Source organism: Haemorhous mexicanus, chromosome 2 (genome assembly GCF_027477595.1).
Source record: "Haemorhous mexicanus isolate bHaeMex1 chromosome 2, bHaeMex1.pri, whole genome shotgun sequence".
In the NCBI taxonomy this organism is placed as follows: Eukaryota; Metazoa; Chordata; class Aves; order Passeriformes; family Fringillidae; genus Haemorhous; species Haemorhous mexicanus.
The window spans coordinates 106530594-106549635 of NC_082342.1; the positions used below are offsets into that span (position 1 = coordinate 106530594).

At 37.5% G+C, this 19042-nt stretch overlaps 1 protein-coding gene across 3 annotated transcripts in view; it reads left to right on the forward strand.

Moving 5' to 3' along the window:
• Positions 1–19042, forward strand: part of CDKL5 (cyclin dependent kinase like 5) — a 124787-nt gene that overhangs the window by 40638 nt on the left and 65107 nt on the right. For all 3 annotated transcript variants that reach the window (XM_059839842.1, XM_059839843.1, XM_059839844.1), the window contains exons 2-3: positions 7828–8054; positions 8578–8612. In XM_059839842.1, coding sequence (XP_059695825.1) covers positions 7991–8054; positions 8578–8612 — 99 coding nt within the window. In that variant the 5' untranslated portion in view covers positions 7828–7990. The remainder of the gene's footprint in view (positions 1–7827; positions 8055–8577; positions 8613–19042) is intronic.

Here is a 19042-nt window from a genome sequence, read left to right on the forward strand (position 1 = left end):
GATTGATGGAATTAGAGAGCCTTTTTCTACTTAAAATAAGTCAAACCTAAACAAAATTATTACAAAATCCTCCAGCACTCCCCCACAAAACCCCACTGTACACCATTTGTCCACCATGTATTTTAATCACTTGTGACAGAATCACTCCAGTGACAGGAGACCCTATGATAAATCTTCTGAGTTGTTTCTTTCAATGTGCTCCTGCACATATGCCTGCATACTAATAGGAATTTATTCTTGAAATTACTTGTCTTAGGACTATTAGTTGTTGAGTGACTCCTTTTTGTTTGTTTTTTAAAACTTTTGATGGCATTCTCTTCAGGGTTAATGTTATATGAGGTGGATCATTATTATTTAAATAAAATGTTTCTAATTATTTGCTTGGAAAAGGCATGAAGAAGCAATGATAAATCATTTTATAGCGTAGAATGTAGTTCTGTTCATTTGTATGTATTGTATTTTATTAATTTAGTACTAAGTTTTGGGGGGCTCCCGCCTTATTCTTTTGTTTGGTCTATTTGGCATGCCCTTTTCAAGGAAAAAGGGATTTCTTGGGTTGTTTTTTTTTTTCCTATTTGGTTCAGATAGTGAACCAATCACTGTATTTAATTATATGCTTGAAGATTACAAGAAGAGTAGTCATTGCAGTTGTTTCGATCTGCATTAGAATGCTCACAGAATTCAGTTTTGGCATTGGTTTGCTATTTATAAATACTTTTTATTCACCTTTACTTTTCTGTACTTTTATGAGAAAGATCCATCTCAGCCAAATACAGTGCAGAGAGGAACATCTGACTTTTAGAATGTGAATGGGAGTTATTTTTAGAACAGTGAAGACAAAACTGGCTTGGAAGGAGGGGGAAACTTTGTCAGATTAGCAGAATTTCAGTCTCACTAAATCACCAGCATGCTTTGTGTGTGCACATATGAAAGATTCAGTGGCTGATCCAGTTAAGAACGCATCAGAAGACTTTTTCTGAAGTGGCCAGGTCTTCTGCATGTGTTGTTTTGTCTGCTGCCAACAGTGCATTGCAGCAGTGCAGGGCTGGGTCGGGGCTGCTGCCCGTGTACAGAGGAACCTCTCGCGGTGCCAGGGGATGCCAGGGACCCGGAGCGTGGTGGGCACACTCGGGAGCCCTATTCTTTCCACAGCTGCCCTGCAGAGCTCAGACTTCAGAGCAGACCTCCAGCTGACTGGCTGCTTCTTACATGTCATCTTCAAGAGAATATATTGTACTTGGACAGGAACACCCTCTGCCCTCGTGCCTTTTTTTTCCCTTCTTAATTCTAAGTATGTATCTTTAAACATTGGAATTAGCTGCAAGGTGAGTCCTGATGTGTAACTGAAAATAGCAGCTTTTTTGAGTACTTCTAAAGATGAAAAAATGTCTGTAATATTATTTTGTAATATTATATTGAGGATTTAAAGTCCATGGCAGATTGTCAAAAATAATATGGGACTAAATCATAGGCAACATGACAAATTAATATAGGCTCTTACTGGAGACTGATGTTCTGAGAAGAGAGAAGGAAGGATTAAAATTAAGAACCAACTTCCAAGGAGACAACTACAAATATTGTGTCAGATAAAAGAAATTAGCTTCTTCCACAGCAAGCTATTCTGTTACGAAATAAAACCTTTTATTATCTAAAAAAAAAAAAAAATTCCTCCTCTTTGCCTAAGAATATATCACTAAGCCAAAGTGTGCTTTTACTTCAACTACAAATGTTGGGCACTTATATTGGATAGAAATGAAAGTGTGAAGTGTCAGGCACCTTGTGCCAGAAGAAGCTGCAAAGGCTTTGGGTTTCACAGGTTGCTGTTGAGAGTTCTATCTTCTGATGATTTTCCTTCAGAGCTGCCACAGGTACAGTGAGGCCCACCCAGCATGCGCAAAGACCGGCATCAACTGCGTAAGAAGCTGTCACACCCACAATAGACTTTCTTGTTAAGGTTCTTGCTGGAGAGCAAGACTAAAATGGAAGCAAAATTGTCTTTCCTGTCCTCCTGTTATGACTCATGGGAGCTGCTTTTGTGCTCAGTGCTTTCATAATCAGTCTGCTTATTTGTCAGTATGGTCTTAGAAGCATCCTGCTAAGCACCCACTCTTTTTGAGTTGGCCACAGCTGTTAGGGAAGATCAGATCGTGAATCCTGTGTTTTAACTCAGAGAAGTGAATTTAGTTCATATATCCAGGATGAGCTGAATTTATTTTTGAATCTGTACTTGGATACAAAAAAAAGAGCACTCATAGAACAAGATAAAACAAACCAAATCATTATTTCTTCCCTGGCCTTCAAGCTCAGTTTTCCATTAGGAATTTAACCAAACAGGTATCTTGAATAGTTGGGAACTGATTCACCCTTTTTCTAGTTGTTTGGTTGCTGCAGGATGGGAACTTTGTTCAGGTTCTTCCCCCATGCACTCCTGTTGCCTTTAGGCCAGTTAAGTGATGATGCCTTCCATTGATGTATAATCATTCAGATGTATTTGCAGGTTTCGATGTGTCAACAGCTGTTAAAAAACCCAAAACCAAAAAAGCCCAAGCAAATTCTCCAAAAATCAGCAATGGTGAAGTCAGGGTCCAATGCTGATATTAGCAATGTCAAGAACATTGAAGCTGAATTTTAAAATCTGTGAGCCTGTGCAAGGAACCTTGGTGTTTTGCTTTTACATAATTTGTTCAATTTTGACAGCTTTCTAAATTTTGTATTTATTTTCACCAGCTGTTCTTTTCATTCCTAATTTTTTTCTTATGAGCAGAGGAGGATAGATTGAAGTTTTGAGTATGAAAAATGGCTTGCTATAATTGTTAAGTTCTTGTTGCTTTTTATCTCTTCAGCTTTTTCTTTTTTTCATCTTCCTTGTTGTGGATTTCTTCATGTTGTGAAATTTTGATGGCTCTTTCTCCAGAATCTTATCTTATTTAGAAGGTCTACTGTCCCTCCATAAAATGGAAAAATGAAGTGGTAGCTTTTTTTTCAAATTGTGGAGTGAGACTGGTACAATTTCACTAGGAGTATGATTGGATTATTTTTCTCTGCATTCCTTAAGTCAGAATGTTACTGCTGGCTTCCTCCTTACAGCTTTTCATTTACTGATTTTTTTTTCCTTCCTGATCAGTAATTCCTCATAATAAACCTGACACATTCCTCTGGATCAATAAATCCACAAAAAAAAAAAAAAAACAAAAAACTCACCTATTTTCTTTACCTCGTCACTTGTATTTACTGCTATAACACTGAATTGGGTGCTTGTAAATCTGACTAGGGTTTTCCTGGAAAACCTCAATGAATAGAGCTACATGTGTACTGGGAAGGAAGAGTAAAGGTGCTGAATGAGGTATCATTGCTGACAGAAGTGGTTAATGCTTCTTTGATCCATGTACCTTGTTTGACAGAAGACATGCCAGGGTGTGGATTAATGCATAACCATCAAAGATGCTATGGTATAAGTTCTTTACATTTGCGTAGGGACTCACTGTTTTGTTAATGCACAGAGGAAGATGTAAATCAGCCTCTAGAAATTCCTAGTTCTGGCCTCTTGGTGGGTAAACATAATAAATAAAACATTAAGTTTACTTCTTTTAAAAAGCAAGAGGGGTGTATTATCTGCTGGCAAGAAGCTTGTTTAAAAGCTCATGGGTGACTTTGAAGTCAGAAGTTTGTAACTAAGTTCAGCAGGATGAAGATTGCATTCTTTCTGTCATGATAAATGACATTAACTGAATACTTGATTTTCAAGATGTAGATGTACAAATTTAACTGTATTTCTAGAACAGTTTTACTTCTCTACATTTTGTGAAGCCAAACATATACCTCACGTGTTCAGTTATTCTCACTAAATGTGTCTACTAAAATCTGTGTAAAAAGTGCTTCTCTCTCCACACAGATATTGATGATTATGATATTAAGAATAGCATGTCTACTTATGATTGAGGCTTAGGGTTGAATGGTTAAGTCTGATGCTTTTGGGTGATGCACTAGAATTCCTAATGGTCCTGAAGGGAAAAGGAGTTAAGAAAAAGCTGGGGTTTTTCCCCACTGCTTTAATTTCAATTCAAATGATCAGGTACCATAATGCTGTAGAATGCTGTATGCTCATTTCGAAAAGGTTTGTATGTTTTCTGGGATTTACATATAAGCCTTACATGCTATTGCAAAACAGCTACTTTTGTGTTAAAGTCTCCTACTGTTACACTTCTGGATTAAATAAAACTAATTTTTTTGTGTTCATCTCATGACAGTTCATTTTGCTGAGTTGGCTCTGTTTTTTGTAGAATATCATGGCAATGTTGAGGGCATCTCAGAGATCTGTTGGTTTAATTCATAAATTGTTGATATGCTGTGAGTCTGGCTGCCTTAGAAAGGGATATTAGGAGAATGACTTCTGAGAGGTAAATGAGGGCCTTATTTCCACTTCTGCAAGGGTTATTCTAGACAGCAAGCAACTTAGGAAAACAGACCAGCATGGCACTCAGTGCAAAGAATGAAATTGTGGCAGCTATTAGGTTTTCCTTGCTATTAGCTGAGGTTTTCCTTGCTATTTCCAGTGTTCAGCTGGAAAGAATCCAGCCTGTCCTCACTAAGTTACAGAATAAAGTAGTTCTTGCTATGGATAACTTTCTTGAAATTACTTTTTTGTTTAAACTTCTGTTTTGCTTAAGCTTTTGTTTAAACTTCTAGGTGTTTTTCCTTGTTTTTGTTATTACAGTTACTCACTCTGACATTCATTAAGACTCTGTGTCGTTCATGGAGTTTTGAGTTCATGTTACCAGATTTCCTGCAAGAATCAGTGATTTTCAAAACAATCTTAACAAGGCCAGTGCCTTTTGATAAACAAAAGAATCCCAAATAGTGGGTACTGCCACTGAACAAATATTTTAGCAGCTTGGTTTTAATCTTTCAGCAGCTTTTGAAGACAGAGATCTCAAATAAACATATAAATTTTGTCTAGAGATTAAATGGGTCTGACTAGTCTGACTTCACTAATGTTTGAATTATAGCCCAGTTTGAGGCAAAAGAGTTGGGGAAAAAAGTGTTTGGATATGAATCCATACTATTGCTGTGTGCCACTAGTCATCTTTCACTAGCTTTCCTTTTAATTTCAGGATTAAGTTCTCCTAAAACGCCCTCACCAGCATTGGGCACAAAGCTGCCTGGAGCTAGTGTAAAAGAGGGGCTCACTCGAGTGCAGTTTGCTTTTGGGAGCCCCCCTGTGTTCCCTGTGATGTCAGTCAGTCATGATGCACTTTGGGGAGAATTAGGGAAGCTGGTTTGTGTGTTTCTTTGGGCCAGCTGAAGTGTGTCACTAATGGTGAGTGAAAATCACTTAAGTGGGTTGACAGGGTTTTGTCTATAAGGAATTACATGCAAATGATTCTCTAGGTGGCATGAATTCAGGGCTAGCAGGGGATCAGCTTTCTGTGGCTCTTCTGATGAAGTGCAAAGGGAAGATGATATGTGATCATGGGGAGAAGATACACAGCATTGAATTTCATAGAACCATAGAATTTTAAGAGTTAGAAGGGACCTTAAAGATCATCCTCTCCTAACCCTCCCTCCCATGTGCAGGAACACCTCCCACTAGACAGGATGCTCAAGGCCTTACCCAGCCTGGCCTTTAACACTGCTGGGGTTGGGGATCCACAATCTCCCTAGCTGGGGGATTTCAGAAAGGAAGATTGGCTGCTTGCAAGTCTAACCTTTGTTCCCAATAAAAAACTAGAATTCATACTAAATAAACTTGCAGAACTGAAAATAAAAATAGTGGATCACAAGCTGCAGGTTTGTATAGCTTTAAGTAGTTTATGAGAAATTTAGAAATTATGAATGAGGGACAAATGAAACTGCATCTTAATTTCTACTTGAGCTTTTGTTACATTATGTCATAAGTTTCTTTACTGTTTCATCATATATCTAGGAAGTATTGTGTGCACTTTAAGGCAGAATGAGAGTGTACAGTGATAACATTAGCAGATAAATAATTTATCACAAACTAATTTGTGGAAAGACTTGTCAGTGAATAATGTTGGGAACTGAAGTAACAGATTTGGTGATGTTACTGAATAGTGCTGATAAAAAACAATATATCTTTTCTGACTTTTCCTTTCTTTCTGGCAAGTAACTTTGCTGTTCTGAACTTGAACTTCTGACCAGTTCTGTTGTGTCTTGCTTACATTATGGTGGCATCAATGGTTGTTTCAAGGTCTCTGTAGCAGCATTTCTGTCACTCAGCTGCAGCATGGGGACAGTCAGCTGCACCCTGTGCCTGGCACCAGCCTGTTTCAGTAGAAAGCTGAAGCAGCTCAGTGTGGGCTCTGTTCTCATGTTGATGGGTGCAGCTGAGCAGATGCTCCTGTTTTTCCAGGACCTTATTTTTTTAAGTTCGTTAATGTAACCAGAAAGTCTGGACAAACAGCAAAAAGGCTTTTGTGAGGAGATGCCAAATGAAATAGGAGGAGAACATATGGAAGGGAAAGGAAAGAGTCTTTTGTACAATTCACCAGTGAAGAAGAAAATTGATTAATTAAAACAGTAAATTAAACCACTGAAATAATTAATAAAGGACTGGACAGCTTTTTCTAAAAAACAAAAGCAAACCAGAAAACCCTAACTATCCCTTTAATTTGGAACTCTACTGCTTTATTTTCAAATCACTGTGGTTGATTAACTCTGGAGTTGCTTCTGAAGTAACAACCCCTCCCCACATGATCTGCCTGTGTCTTGCTGAAGCAAATGTCATTGTGATTCCTCTCCACCCTTGGGTTGTCCTTTTGTTGTGTATGACCATGTCAAAACTGGGCTTTTGGCCAGCACCCCTGGCTTACAGTGACATCCCATTTGTGTGAGCTGAACCCAGCATTATTGGGTCACACTCACCCATTACACAGAACTTAGTCAAATGTATTCACTTCCATCCTGCCATCCTGTTCTTCCTGAGTAGTTCTGTCCTTGAGTCGCTGAATTGTGAAGATGGTTTATTTCCATTTCATGGTGAAAGCAATTGAGGGGTTTTATTTCCCCATTTTTGAATGTGCGATACATGCCTTGAAAATTAAGGGAGAAAATGCAGTGTGAATGAGTCAAATCAAGCTTCTAATAGGATAGCAGAGAAGTGGTAAGCCTAAAACAGCGAAAAAACCTTTTTGCTTTACCCTATGTATAGTTGCTTAATTTGAAAAATTACTTCAGTGCTTGGGGAACATAAAAAAAACCCTTTGAAGACATTATTTTTTCTGTTTATCAGATTTCTTTAATAAGCTGATAATGGAAATAATTTTAAAATCTCGTTCCTGGTCAGTCTAGCAAATTAATTTCTTTTAATTTTTTTTCTTGATAATCACAGAAAATAGTAGTAGAAAGCTATTTTCTCCTGTAGAGTGTTCTTTCTGCCATATCCTTTTTGTCATTACAGTGGACAAATGAGAAAAAAACTAAACAAAATTTGTTTCTGTACCTAGCTATCAACATACACCAAGCGGACCATAAATAATTATAAGCTTATTTTTGCTTACTGAGGTAGTTCCTGAAAACATTTTTGTTTGCCTCTGTTCTATAGAAAATTACTTTATGCCAGTTAGTTATTGTTGTAATAGACATCCTTTGTATGGGATTACAAGGCCAGCTGTTGTATCAGATGTATGGTGTCAATGGGTTCTGTCCATTATACCTGCTGCTAAGCTCTCCTGATCATGAAATGTAGAAATAAATTAATTGTCTGTTAGAATTGTTAGACTGTATTGGTGTAATGGCTGGGTACCATTTGCTTTCTCTTACTGAAATAAATCAAAGTACTAATTGTCTTATTTTCTTTTCTTTCCCCAGGAAGCTATTGATTGCCTAGAAATTAAAAGAGGGTGTGAGAAGTCTGATCAAGGTGGAAGGTTTTTTTCCCAAGAGCTTTTTCACTACTGCCTTTTGCAAAATCTTCAGATGGTCCCATTTGTGCCATGATTTGTGGCTCTCACCGTAAGAGGAATTTGTCTTGATGAAGATTCCTAACATTGGTAATGTGATGAATAAATTTGAGATCCTTGGGGTTGTAGGTGAAGGTAAGTAGTATCCTAATAAAAGATTAGTTAGAATTTTGTAGATTTGACTTAGATGATAATAAGTTACCAACTGCAAAATTTTTCTTGTGTGTGTTTATTATCTAGAGCTTCTGCTAATTTCCTTGTCAGATGGATGAAGGAGTTAGGAAGGGAAGAGAAACAGAACAGTTTTGGGGGGGCTTGGGGTTTTTTTGTGGTTTTGGTTTTTTTTTTACCTTTTAAAAGTTAAATGTGTTGATTTCTCATTAGTTGTACTAGGGAGATGTAAGTTATCAGACTTACCTGCAAGCGTATTTAAAAAAAAAAAAAATTTCAATGTTTTAAAATCCATTTACTTTTGAGCAATTTCTATGGAATTGTTTCAGTGTACAGAGATTTAGTACCTATATATGTAAGTTCTGAATAATAATACTGGGAACATTGTTACTTCTGTAGTTGGGAGGTGGCTCAACACTGTTTTATCTTGCCACTTTTATTTTTTTTCTGCTTTGAGATGGCTTATCTCTCATCTTCTCTGTTTCAGGAGCCTATGGCGTTGTACTTAAATGCAGACACAAGGTAAGTGAATTCCTTTGAAGTCAGAGGGAAATGTTGGTGTTTGAGTGAAGCAGTGACTTTTGATGAGAGCTATCACCTTAATATGTATGAGACATGGCATCTGGGGTGGACTTTTTCTTGCAGTAATTTACTCAAAGCAGTTTTAATTGCAAGTTTCAGGGGAAATGGCTGTATCTAGTACCAGATCTCAATTTTTTGTGTTTAGTATTTCTCTGAAATATTACTAATACTTCATTAATTTCAACTTAGAGAGTTTTTAAGAAAAGAGACTCAAAAAAACTATTTTGGAACATGGTTTGTGCTCAAGCAGTCTTAATTAGAATGCCAAACTACTTGCCAGATACTGCTGTCGAAGCACTTGGCTGTCTTGGAGGGGGCAGGGGAGAGAAAGGGGAGTCCATGGGGGATTTTGACATCTGTAGGATGATCAAATGGCTGCAAAGAAGCAGTGACTTTTTTGGTTGTTGATTTTAATTTGGAAAAGGAAGTTAAAAAGGAAAGAAAAACCAGTGTTTGATACAAAACTGAAGTCTGGCAACCTGTCTACACTATTTTAACTAGTGTGTAAGTTGGGTGTATCTGAACTTGCTGCTCATCAACATGAAGCTGACACAAACTACTTTGCTGTCTTTGAAGCTGCAGTGTAGTCATTTAATAAAATAACTTCTCTGAAGCAAAACATTTCAGGATATATAAAAGTATTTTTATGTAGTTCATCCCTTTTTTCTAGAATAAGTTAGGACTGTGCAGAGGGTTTATGTTCCTATGGTGACTTTTAGCATGTTCACAGAAGGGCTTTTGCACACAGCGTATGGTTCTATCTGGTGTGTCTTACACTGTTGGACTGACTTAAAAAAGAAAAAATAAATTGGAACTTAAGATCCTCTCCAGCTGAAGCCTTGTTGGGCTTGGAGATGGATAAGAGTCAAGGGAGTGACCTAGGTAACTTGGGTCTTTTTAGATATTTATGGTATGAAAATTCAGGGTGAGTAGTTTGAGAACACCTGATGATACAGTTTGTACTAGGCATCTCTATTCTTTGTGGAAAGTAACCTCACCCAGACTCAATAAGTTTCTCAGATTTCCTGCATTGCTGAGTGAAATTGAAGCTGTGCATGTCTATTCACGCTCATGCAGAAGAGTTCAGTACTCTAAAAGTATGGTATATTGGCAGGGTAGTCTGTTGCCCAGGTTCCTATGAGAATACCTTGCAGCACACCAGATATCTAGAAAGGAAAGTCCTTTAGCAGAGGAAGGTGTTCCAACAGCCTGTGTAAAACTGCTGCCTTCCTTGTGAGCATCTAAATTTTTTGGTGGTCGCACCAATTTTTTCTACAGCTTCGTCTTAAAGGAGACAGCTGTGCTAAAGGTTTAAAACAAAGTGGTGTTGCTTTAAGCTTCTAGCAGGTGGGTTTACTAAGACCTGGGGTTTCCAGTTTTCAGAGATCTAAAGAAAAGGTGAGACATATTACTGTTTTCATCTAACTGATTTATGATTCTCACTTACAACAAGATGCACCGAGCTCCTGAGAGCAGATGAGTTCAGGAGCTGTCTCTTTTACCAAAAAAAGAGTAACTGTCTAAAAGTTAAATGTAGGCCTTTCCTACTTGTATAGGAATACAAAGATTAAATACACTTTCATACAGTGTATGAAAGAGATTTACCTGGAAATGCAAGGATGTATGGTTTGGGGGTTTTTGTTGCATTTTTTGGGGTCTTTGCTGGTTGTTTTTGTTTTTTGTTGTTGTTTGGGGTTTTTTGGTTCTTGTTTGTTTTTTTTTATTTTTTACTGTTTGGCTGCTGATGGGGGAATACTTTTGAATCTAGAAGTATTTATATTAATGTTTATAAATATGGTGGTAATATGTGGTAATATGCCATGATCAAATTCCCAGCTATTTGAAGTCAATATATCTCTGCTGTATTGTTGAGAGGGTAAATTTTGTGTGAAATGAGGAGCCAGCCCTTAATTGCAGCAATTTTCTAACATATAATCCACTAGTGCTTCAGTAAATATGTAGCTTTTTACCTCAGTGCATTTCACTGGCATATGTATATAGATTTAAGTAAGGGAGAATGGCATAAGGAACAAATACCTTGTCATTATTCTATGGGTTTTTCCTTTGGTAAAGGAACATTACCAGAAAAGCTAAACTAGGTCCTCTACAATGACTGTGTTTACATTATTATACAGACTGTTTTTATCCCAAATCCTTCATTGCTAATTGTGGTTTGTGCATAAAGATTACTTGTTTATCTGAGGAGTTTTTTCTGATGCTAAGCAAATGCAAATAATGTTGAAAAAAAGCAGAGATGATGCTCTGAAAAACTTTTTCCTATTTTTTTCATTTAGTAAGAGGATGTTTCCTAAGGAAATACACTGAAGTGCATTGTGTTTGAAAATACTGGAAATACATTTGATAGTTATAAACTATTTAAAAAGACTGTCTTGGCTTGTTTGTATTTTGGCTGTTTTCTGAAAGGAGAAACCACTTGAACAGTTCAGTAGTGTTAGAGATCATGGCTGAGGAAAAGAATCTTGCTCATGTTTAAGACTTGTCAAATGTTTGCCCTTTAAATCAAACCAGTATCAATTTTACTTTACAAAGTGGTCTTCCTGCTTCAGGCAGAGTTGTTGGGCAGTAATACGATAGGAAGATGCTGTGGTAAAGCCATAGGTCTCCAAAGATGGGCACATGGAGAAAGAAGCCTAAAGAAAAAAATTAAGCCAAAAGCCAGTGTGAAAAGGAAATGTTGCACTGTGAGATAATAAATTGTGTTTGTAGGAGGAACACTGGCAATTGCAGCTGCAAGTAGAGTTTATAGAAATGAGGTAAATACATCCTTAGATGCCTGAGGTAAGTGGAGATGATGATGATGCTGGAACAGGGGTTGTTTCTTAGGATGAGGCAGAGCTCACCACAAGCCAGGCTGGAGAGGAAGATGGATTCATCCAAGCAGGCAGTCAAACCATGAGAGGCATTTGGACAATGGCTCTCAGGCAAAAGCTCTGACTCTTGGGTTGTCATGTGCAGGGCCAGGAGTTGGACTTTGGTGATTCTTGTGAGTCCCTTCTAACTCAGGACATTCTGTGATTCTATGCCTATATATATGCATTTGTATGTATAAATTGATGGTGGTTTTTTAGGTTACCCAGGTGTGCAGGAAGGTGTGTGGTGATGCAGTTTCTCTAAAAGCATAGTTGAAATGGATGAAATCTTCTTGACTTCTTCTCTTGCAGTGTGCTGTGTGTTACCAAAGGTCTTGAGCCCAGGTATGCAGTTTAATGATTTGGAAGTTTGGTGCCAGTTGTTCTTATAAGTCCAAAATCTCCTGCCTAATGAGATGGGGGTTTTTTGGCTTTTATTTTAGGAATGTGTCTGGTTTTGGGGGTTCTTAATAGTATGAGGCATTTTTAGGCCTTTCTCTTTGAGATAAACACCACTCAATTCCCATATAAAAAAGAAACAAAAAGAAATGTTAGTTAGAATTATTTGGCTCTTCAGTGCATTGAAGAATAATGAAGAATAACCTCTGGCATAGGTTTAATACTTCCAAGCAATGTCTTCTTAGCCTACTATTTAATTTTGTCGTGTTTGAGCCTTCTGTAATACTCTTGCATTGTGTTCTGGTTAGTTGTATGTCTGCCTCAGAATACATGAAAGAAATATTTGCTGACCCCTTAAAGAAAGGTACATTTTACTCATTAGAAAATAAAGTGAATATGCACATGTAGCAGAATCATTACATTTCTTTTGAGTATCTCAGCTTTTTTCATGTATTTTATTACTAGAATCCCCATGGACCAGCAGAGTCATGGTTTTCTTAGTTTTCCCTTTGAAACTTCTTTTTTTTTGTTTTGTTTTGTTTATTTGTTTCTTTCTACAGGTAACCCACTTCTTCACACTTCACAGTATTTGTTTGTGTTTGAGCAGAGTCAGGAATTCTCCTTTTACCAATGCTGGCCAACTTAAAAAATTTTTCCTGTGGACATCACTGTGCTTAGAGGAGGTAATTCTTGTAGAACAACCAGCTCTCATAGACTCCTTTGCTCTTCAGGGCTGTCTCCAAGCAGATCCTAGAACAAAGTGAAATCTGTTCTTTTGAAAGTCCGGGGCTGTATTTCTATTGTCCCTCTCTCTTAATTCTTTCAGAATCTTAAATTCCACTGTCATGGTGGAGATGCTGGTCTGCTGTAATACCCATAAGAAAGGAACACAGGCTCTGTAAATTGTGATTTAAAGGGCTGCTTCTTCAGTGAGTATAACTTCCCTATAATAAAGTAAAAATGGAACAGGTGATCCTACATCCCTTTAGATGCTGGGAATCTTCAGTTGTGCAGCATCAAAATGGCCTCTGGTCAGAGTGCAGCATACTGTGAAGACCAGTCTATAAGAAGGGTTTCTTCACTATTTTCATTACTCAAGCTATTGCAGAATTCTTTTAAAAGAAAACCCCCAATCAGTTCTCTTGTCAAACAGAAAGATGTTCTCAGGAGAACTTCTTGCTACATCCCTGGATAAAGGCAAGGCCACACAGGTTATGTAGCTCACATGCTGCGTGGGAGCTGCTTGCAGGCTCCCCTGGTACAATGACCTGGCTGAGTTTGTTCTGCAGTCCAGGCAGCTGAGCCTGGGCCACCTCAAGTGAGCTCTGATGTGCATCACTAATTCCTCCTTGTACAGTGGTCTTCTGTCAGGGTGCACACACATTGCCTCTGAGGTTGTCATCAGCCTTCACGTTCCTCTTGGTTCATTGATCAGTGTCAAGCCATTGTCTTCTCCGTTTTCCAAAAATCTCATTGTCTCCATCATGTTTTATTACCCTAGCAGCAAATGTTGGAGTGCTCTAAGTCTTCTGTGAAAACTGGACTTTATTGTAAGGCTTCCCTTAAAAAGTCTTTATTTATTTTTCTCTCTTCATAAGGTACTTTGAAGCAGGTATTCCACCTATTGTAATCTGTGTTGTTCTGTCTTCCAACCCTTGTGCAAGAACTTTTGACTTTTGTCTTAGCTATTTGAAGGCAAATGTACTTGCATTCAAGCCCCCTTCTCCTCTGCAAGGATGTCCTTGCCTTTGTAGGATATTTAACAGAAGATGAGCTGCATCTGTTGTGGCAGAGCTCTGGTCACACAAGCTATTCCACCACATTTTGTGTACCCCTCAAGAGTGGTTCCATGATCTAGGATGACAGGTGGTTCAGATAATGCATATTTCTAAAACTGTGCACTCATTTCTATTTCCTCTTGGTCTTTTCTCAGAAATTTTATGTACAGGCACCAGGAATCTGGTCACTCTGCTTTCATAGAGCAAATGAGAACTTCATACTCATAGAACATTGGGGTTTTCTCTAATATTGTCGTAGAAGCAGAGTTCTGAATTTCCCTGGTGCGTGTTAAAATCCCTTTATCAACTCTTGTGTCTGCTGATGTTATTAATACCTTCACACTTTAAATCTGCTAAACATTTTTATGTCGTTAGAGTTCCCCTTTAGTGTCAAAAAGTAAATGTACTTGTTTGCAAAAGTTGCAGGTTTTTTCAGTGTGTTGTATTTTTTAATGTACTTTCTTTAGATTTGACTCTCAAGGTTCCTCAGCTCCCCAGCATGTGTTAAGTCAAGTACTTGGACTGTAGAATACAGGCATTGCAGTTCAACTTTTGTGGTATAATCTTTTGTACTGAAATGAGAACAGCTCTTTTTTGTCTTACTTTGGATGTGACGGATTTGACAGTACTTCCTGTTTGGTTGATTGGGAAATTAAATGATGAGTAAATGAAAAATCTGAGTTCTCAAAATGAGACCAGATTGCTGCCTGTGTTTTTTCCCTCATCCTCAAATTTTTTGCTGTTTTGTTTTTTTTTAATGTAATTAAAAGCAATATGCTAATTTTCTCAATTAATCAAATTTGGTTTGGCTTTGTGGCAAGATTTTTGGTTTTAATTGTTGCCAGCGTAAAATCTCTGTGCAGCATACTGTTTTCTTTCAGCAATGGCAGCTTACCTATGGAAGATTATTCCATTAATGCTGTTGTTCCTTGGGCTAAAGCATCATATCACTGGTGTTTTTTTGTGCCAAAACTTGAGTGGAACAGGTACAATGAATATGAGACTTTTTGAACCTTCTGGATAAATAGAGTTTGCCAGTATTAAATGTTTGCAGTAGTCAGAGTTGAGATCTGTCCTAAGTATTATGTGAGGAAAATAGAGCTATTAGGCAAGTGATAGTGCTGAGAGTCATAGTAACTCTTTAATAACCATTTGCTTCAACTTCACTATGCAACAGTGAATTACCTTTTGAATTCCTTACAGAATTCTGTAATTCTGGTGTGAAATATTAGATATAGAGTATTTTTGGTGGACTTCCAAATTCTACTTCTATGGCATTTCCTTGAGTGCAGCAGTGAGAGGGAAGCTTTGATTAGTGCTGATTCACTTCAGGCATTGCTTTCTGTACATGTAGAAGACATACAGTGGGCATCTGTAACTGCTTCTTGTGCAGGGTAGATGTGAATATGCTATGGCAGTTCGTATAGCTTTCATTTTTCATTGCTGCATTGTGACATTTGTCTTCACCTGAACCTCTTCCAAAGTCCTCTCAGTCCCCTGTGGCGGGGGGAAACAGACACTCAGCATTATATCAATGTGGTTTTAAATATAATTGATGTGGTTTTAAATATGATGTCAATAAAGTGGCGATTTACATTCAAGGAAGTGGAAGATTCATATGTGTACTGTTAGTGCTGCAAAGATCAGATAGTTGTGCAGAATAGAGCATAGAAACTGAACTTGCTGAGTTCCCACAGCTTGAGCAGACCACTACTAATTCAGTCTCCCCTCTCACTCCCAAGGTGGGCTATAATATTCTCTGTATCACAATACTGCTGCCTTTTATTTCTTTTCCTCAAAATCTATTCCCAAGTCTCTCTCGTTCTTTAGTTATTTCTGAAGAGTTTTTTCATAATACATTTCTTAATAAAAACCATTAAAGCACTAATTTTGAGGAAACTATCAAATTCTAAAATGACTTACCCACAGTACTGGAAAAAAAAAAAAAAAAAATCTTTGCTGTTGTCCTAATTTTCCCAAAGTCTGAGTCCTGGGATTAACTGAAGTAAACATTAGGTTCACACTTGTAAGGCTATGTAGGATGAGGGGATAAAGTAAGGTAGTTCCAGATATTTTTTTCATTTCTTTCATTGTTTTCTGTCTGTTGCTTCTGCTATATGTTGCTAAGATATGCTCTGTTTCAGAGTTTTATTTAATTTGATCTTATATAAACCCTTGCTATCTTTATCACTCACATACAATGAATTCTTTAAGAGGGCCTGGCCAGGGTTCAACAAAGTGGGCCTGAATGCATTTTTAAGTGCATTAAATTACCAGAGGGAATGGTAAAGGGAGGTTTAGGCTGGGTATCAGGAGAAGGTTCTTCACCCAGAGGCTGGTTGGGCACTGGAACAGACTCCCCAGGGTGGTGGTCACAGCACTAAGCCTGATAGAGTTCCACAGGTATTGGGACAATACTCTCAGGAACATGGTGTGATTCCTGGGGTGCATGGCCAGGAGCTGGACTCGAGGATCCTTGTGGGTCCTTTCCAGCTAAGGATATTAGGTGATTTTATGAAAATTATTGGTTTTTGTTAATAACATCAGTCATAGCCATATCAATGGAATGATGCTGCTTTGATGTCTGCAGCTGTGCTGTGTTGCTTCCCTTTGAGTCTTCTCTGACAATCCAGACTGATGTTTGAAAGTTCCCTTGTAGGATATTCCATTCCTTTACCTCCTCCTTTGTGCTTGTCATGTTAGGAACCCTGCTCAGATATGGATGGTATTCAGAACTAAAAATTCTCATTCCATCCCTCCTTTGCTCCCCACAGCTAGTATTTAGAAATGGAAGGTGCAGGGCAAAGATAAGAGACAGAGCTTTCAGAGGGGAGAAATTACCTTGCTGTGGAAGGGGATATAAAAATTTTTATCTTTTCAATGTTCAGTTGAAAGCAGTACAGTGTGAGGGTGTTTGCTCTCAGTACCGCAAATCAGGATGGCTTAGGTTGGCTTGTCCACTATAACATTTCATGCAGTACAAAGCTGGGGTGCAGAGACACCTAATGCTGCAGAAGATCTTCAAAACAAGAAGGATGAGGGAGATGAACAGGGAATCACCCTTGTACTTTAGTAATGGAGGTAGGTGAAAGAAGCATAGAAGCCTGAGTTAAAAATAACAAGAGTGATTCATCTCGCTTTGGAAGGATATGTAAAATGTATTACTGATGGTTTTTTATTTAAATTAAGTCAAAGACCAGCAATTTGTTGCAGTCACGGTATCTCAGATCAGTATTTCTTTTAATCAGACAGTTTGTTCCAGTTGGTCACACTAAGGGCTCTGGATAAACCACAGACATCTTTGCCCTTTTTCTTTTGTTTATTAAACAAATTGTATGTATTTAAAATACTATTTTAAATAGTATTTTATATGAATTACTGCTGTGGCTACTGGTGTTGCTGAGTGAAAGCTTACTGCTTATGCCACAACTAAGAACTTCACTTGGAAGATTGCCAGTAAATAAACAAGCCCCCTAGTAGTTGCTGCAAAATCCATCTGCAAAGGGATTATATATCATTACACTTGTAATAATACAGGAATCATATTCAGACCTGCAGCAGTGTGTTCTGTGGCTGCCCTTAATGGCTCTTAATTGCAAACAGCTTGTAGAGCTGTATCTCATTTTAAGGTCCTTGTAAGTGAAATCTTATTTTTAAATGTGGGTGTGATGAGCACCCAAAGCAAGGCTATCCGTACAAATAATTTTTTCTTGCAAAAAGTTGAAAATTTTATGCTGATAATTAAAGTTTAGGAACATGACTGCGTATTTCTGAGAAGCAATAGCAGAAGAAATTTCTATAGATGAGTTTTAGAGACCTGATGTAGGGTCCTGGATCATTAGGAAAGTAGCGGTGCAAGCGAGGGAATTTATAGTTAATGCACATTATTGTATGGGAGAGGGAACAGCATATGGCTAATTATAGGACTACATCTGTAGTAGTATGAACTTGGTTGAATATTGGATTACAATCTGGTCTTGTCCTCAAATTGCAAATTACTGTGTAGCATAATTGATGCAAACAAAATAGTATTTCTAAATTTTAGGCTAATTGTTTTCCTGTGAGGGGTTCTTGTGGAGTTTTTAAACTTTTCTAGGACACATGAGCAGCTCTAACAGCACTAGGTTGATCACTGATTTCTGGACACTCTGTATTTAAACAAAGGCCACTATGCCAGTTATGCCAGGAGCATAACTCTGTTTCAGAAGATTATTCATGTAGATTGTTAAATGTACCATGGTAAAAATGGGTCTGGATCATCCGTCTGGCTTTCAAAATTATTTGTATCAACCAAGTTGATCTAAAATTTTAATACACTAGAGTGTCTTGAATATGCCATTCACATTACCTTATTTTCTTTTTTTTTTTTTTTTGGTGAATTTAAAGTCCTTTTTTTTAAAACTCAGGAGTCCTGCAAAATGAGCTTTGACAGTGTAGGTAAAACATTCACAAAACAGTGAAAACTTTCCTATAATTTCATTTTTTCTGAAAACTGCAGGCTCTTCTTGGCACTGCATTTTTCATCAGTAAAGATTACAGTGTGTTTTTAAATAGTAAGTTGTCCCTCTGAATGTCCTGGTTAAAGCAATTTATATTTCCTTGATTACTCACTTCTGCGTAATTCCAAACTCATGGAATACCCTCCTAAAATATAAAACAACCTTTCTATTCTTTTTGAATAAAAATTCTTGGAGTTTGTTACTTCTTTTGAAGTATAGTGGTATTTACTTCTCATTCAAAGCCTGGATAACAATAAATGGGGAAAAAGGAAAGTAGTTTCCTTTTATACCATTACAGCTGTTAAAATTTGTACAAATTTTTAAATTCTTGGGCAGAGGACCTAATAATTGTACTTTTTATGTGGGGTTTGATCATAGCTAAAAGCCTAAGTAAGGGACTAGACAAACCTGACATCAGAGTGTGGAAATCAAGAAATTTTGGATACAGTGGGAAGGCAGGCTGAATAGGGGCCACTTTTGCTAAGACTGCTTTGTGCTCTTTTTTGAACCAACAGCAGTTGTTAAATGTTTGCAGAGAACTGGAGTCATTCCTTGTGAGAGCTTGAGAGCTGTGCCTTCTACACATAGTGCAATTCTGAAACTGTTCAAAACACATACTTCTTTTTGCTGTGTGTAGCTGCACCTGCACAATAAAGCTTGATGAATCTGCTGCTTGCTTTTTTTCAATAATAGTCCAATTGCATGCTAGCTTCTCATTTTCTAAATACATCTAATTATGCTTTTCTCATTTAAGATAAAAACTAAAACATTGTCTGGATTTATAAAGTATTTGCATTTTTACTAACCCTGATTCATTTTTGTTT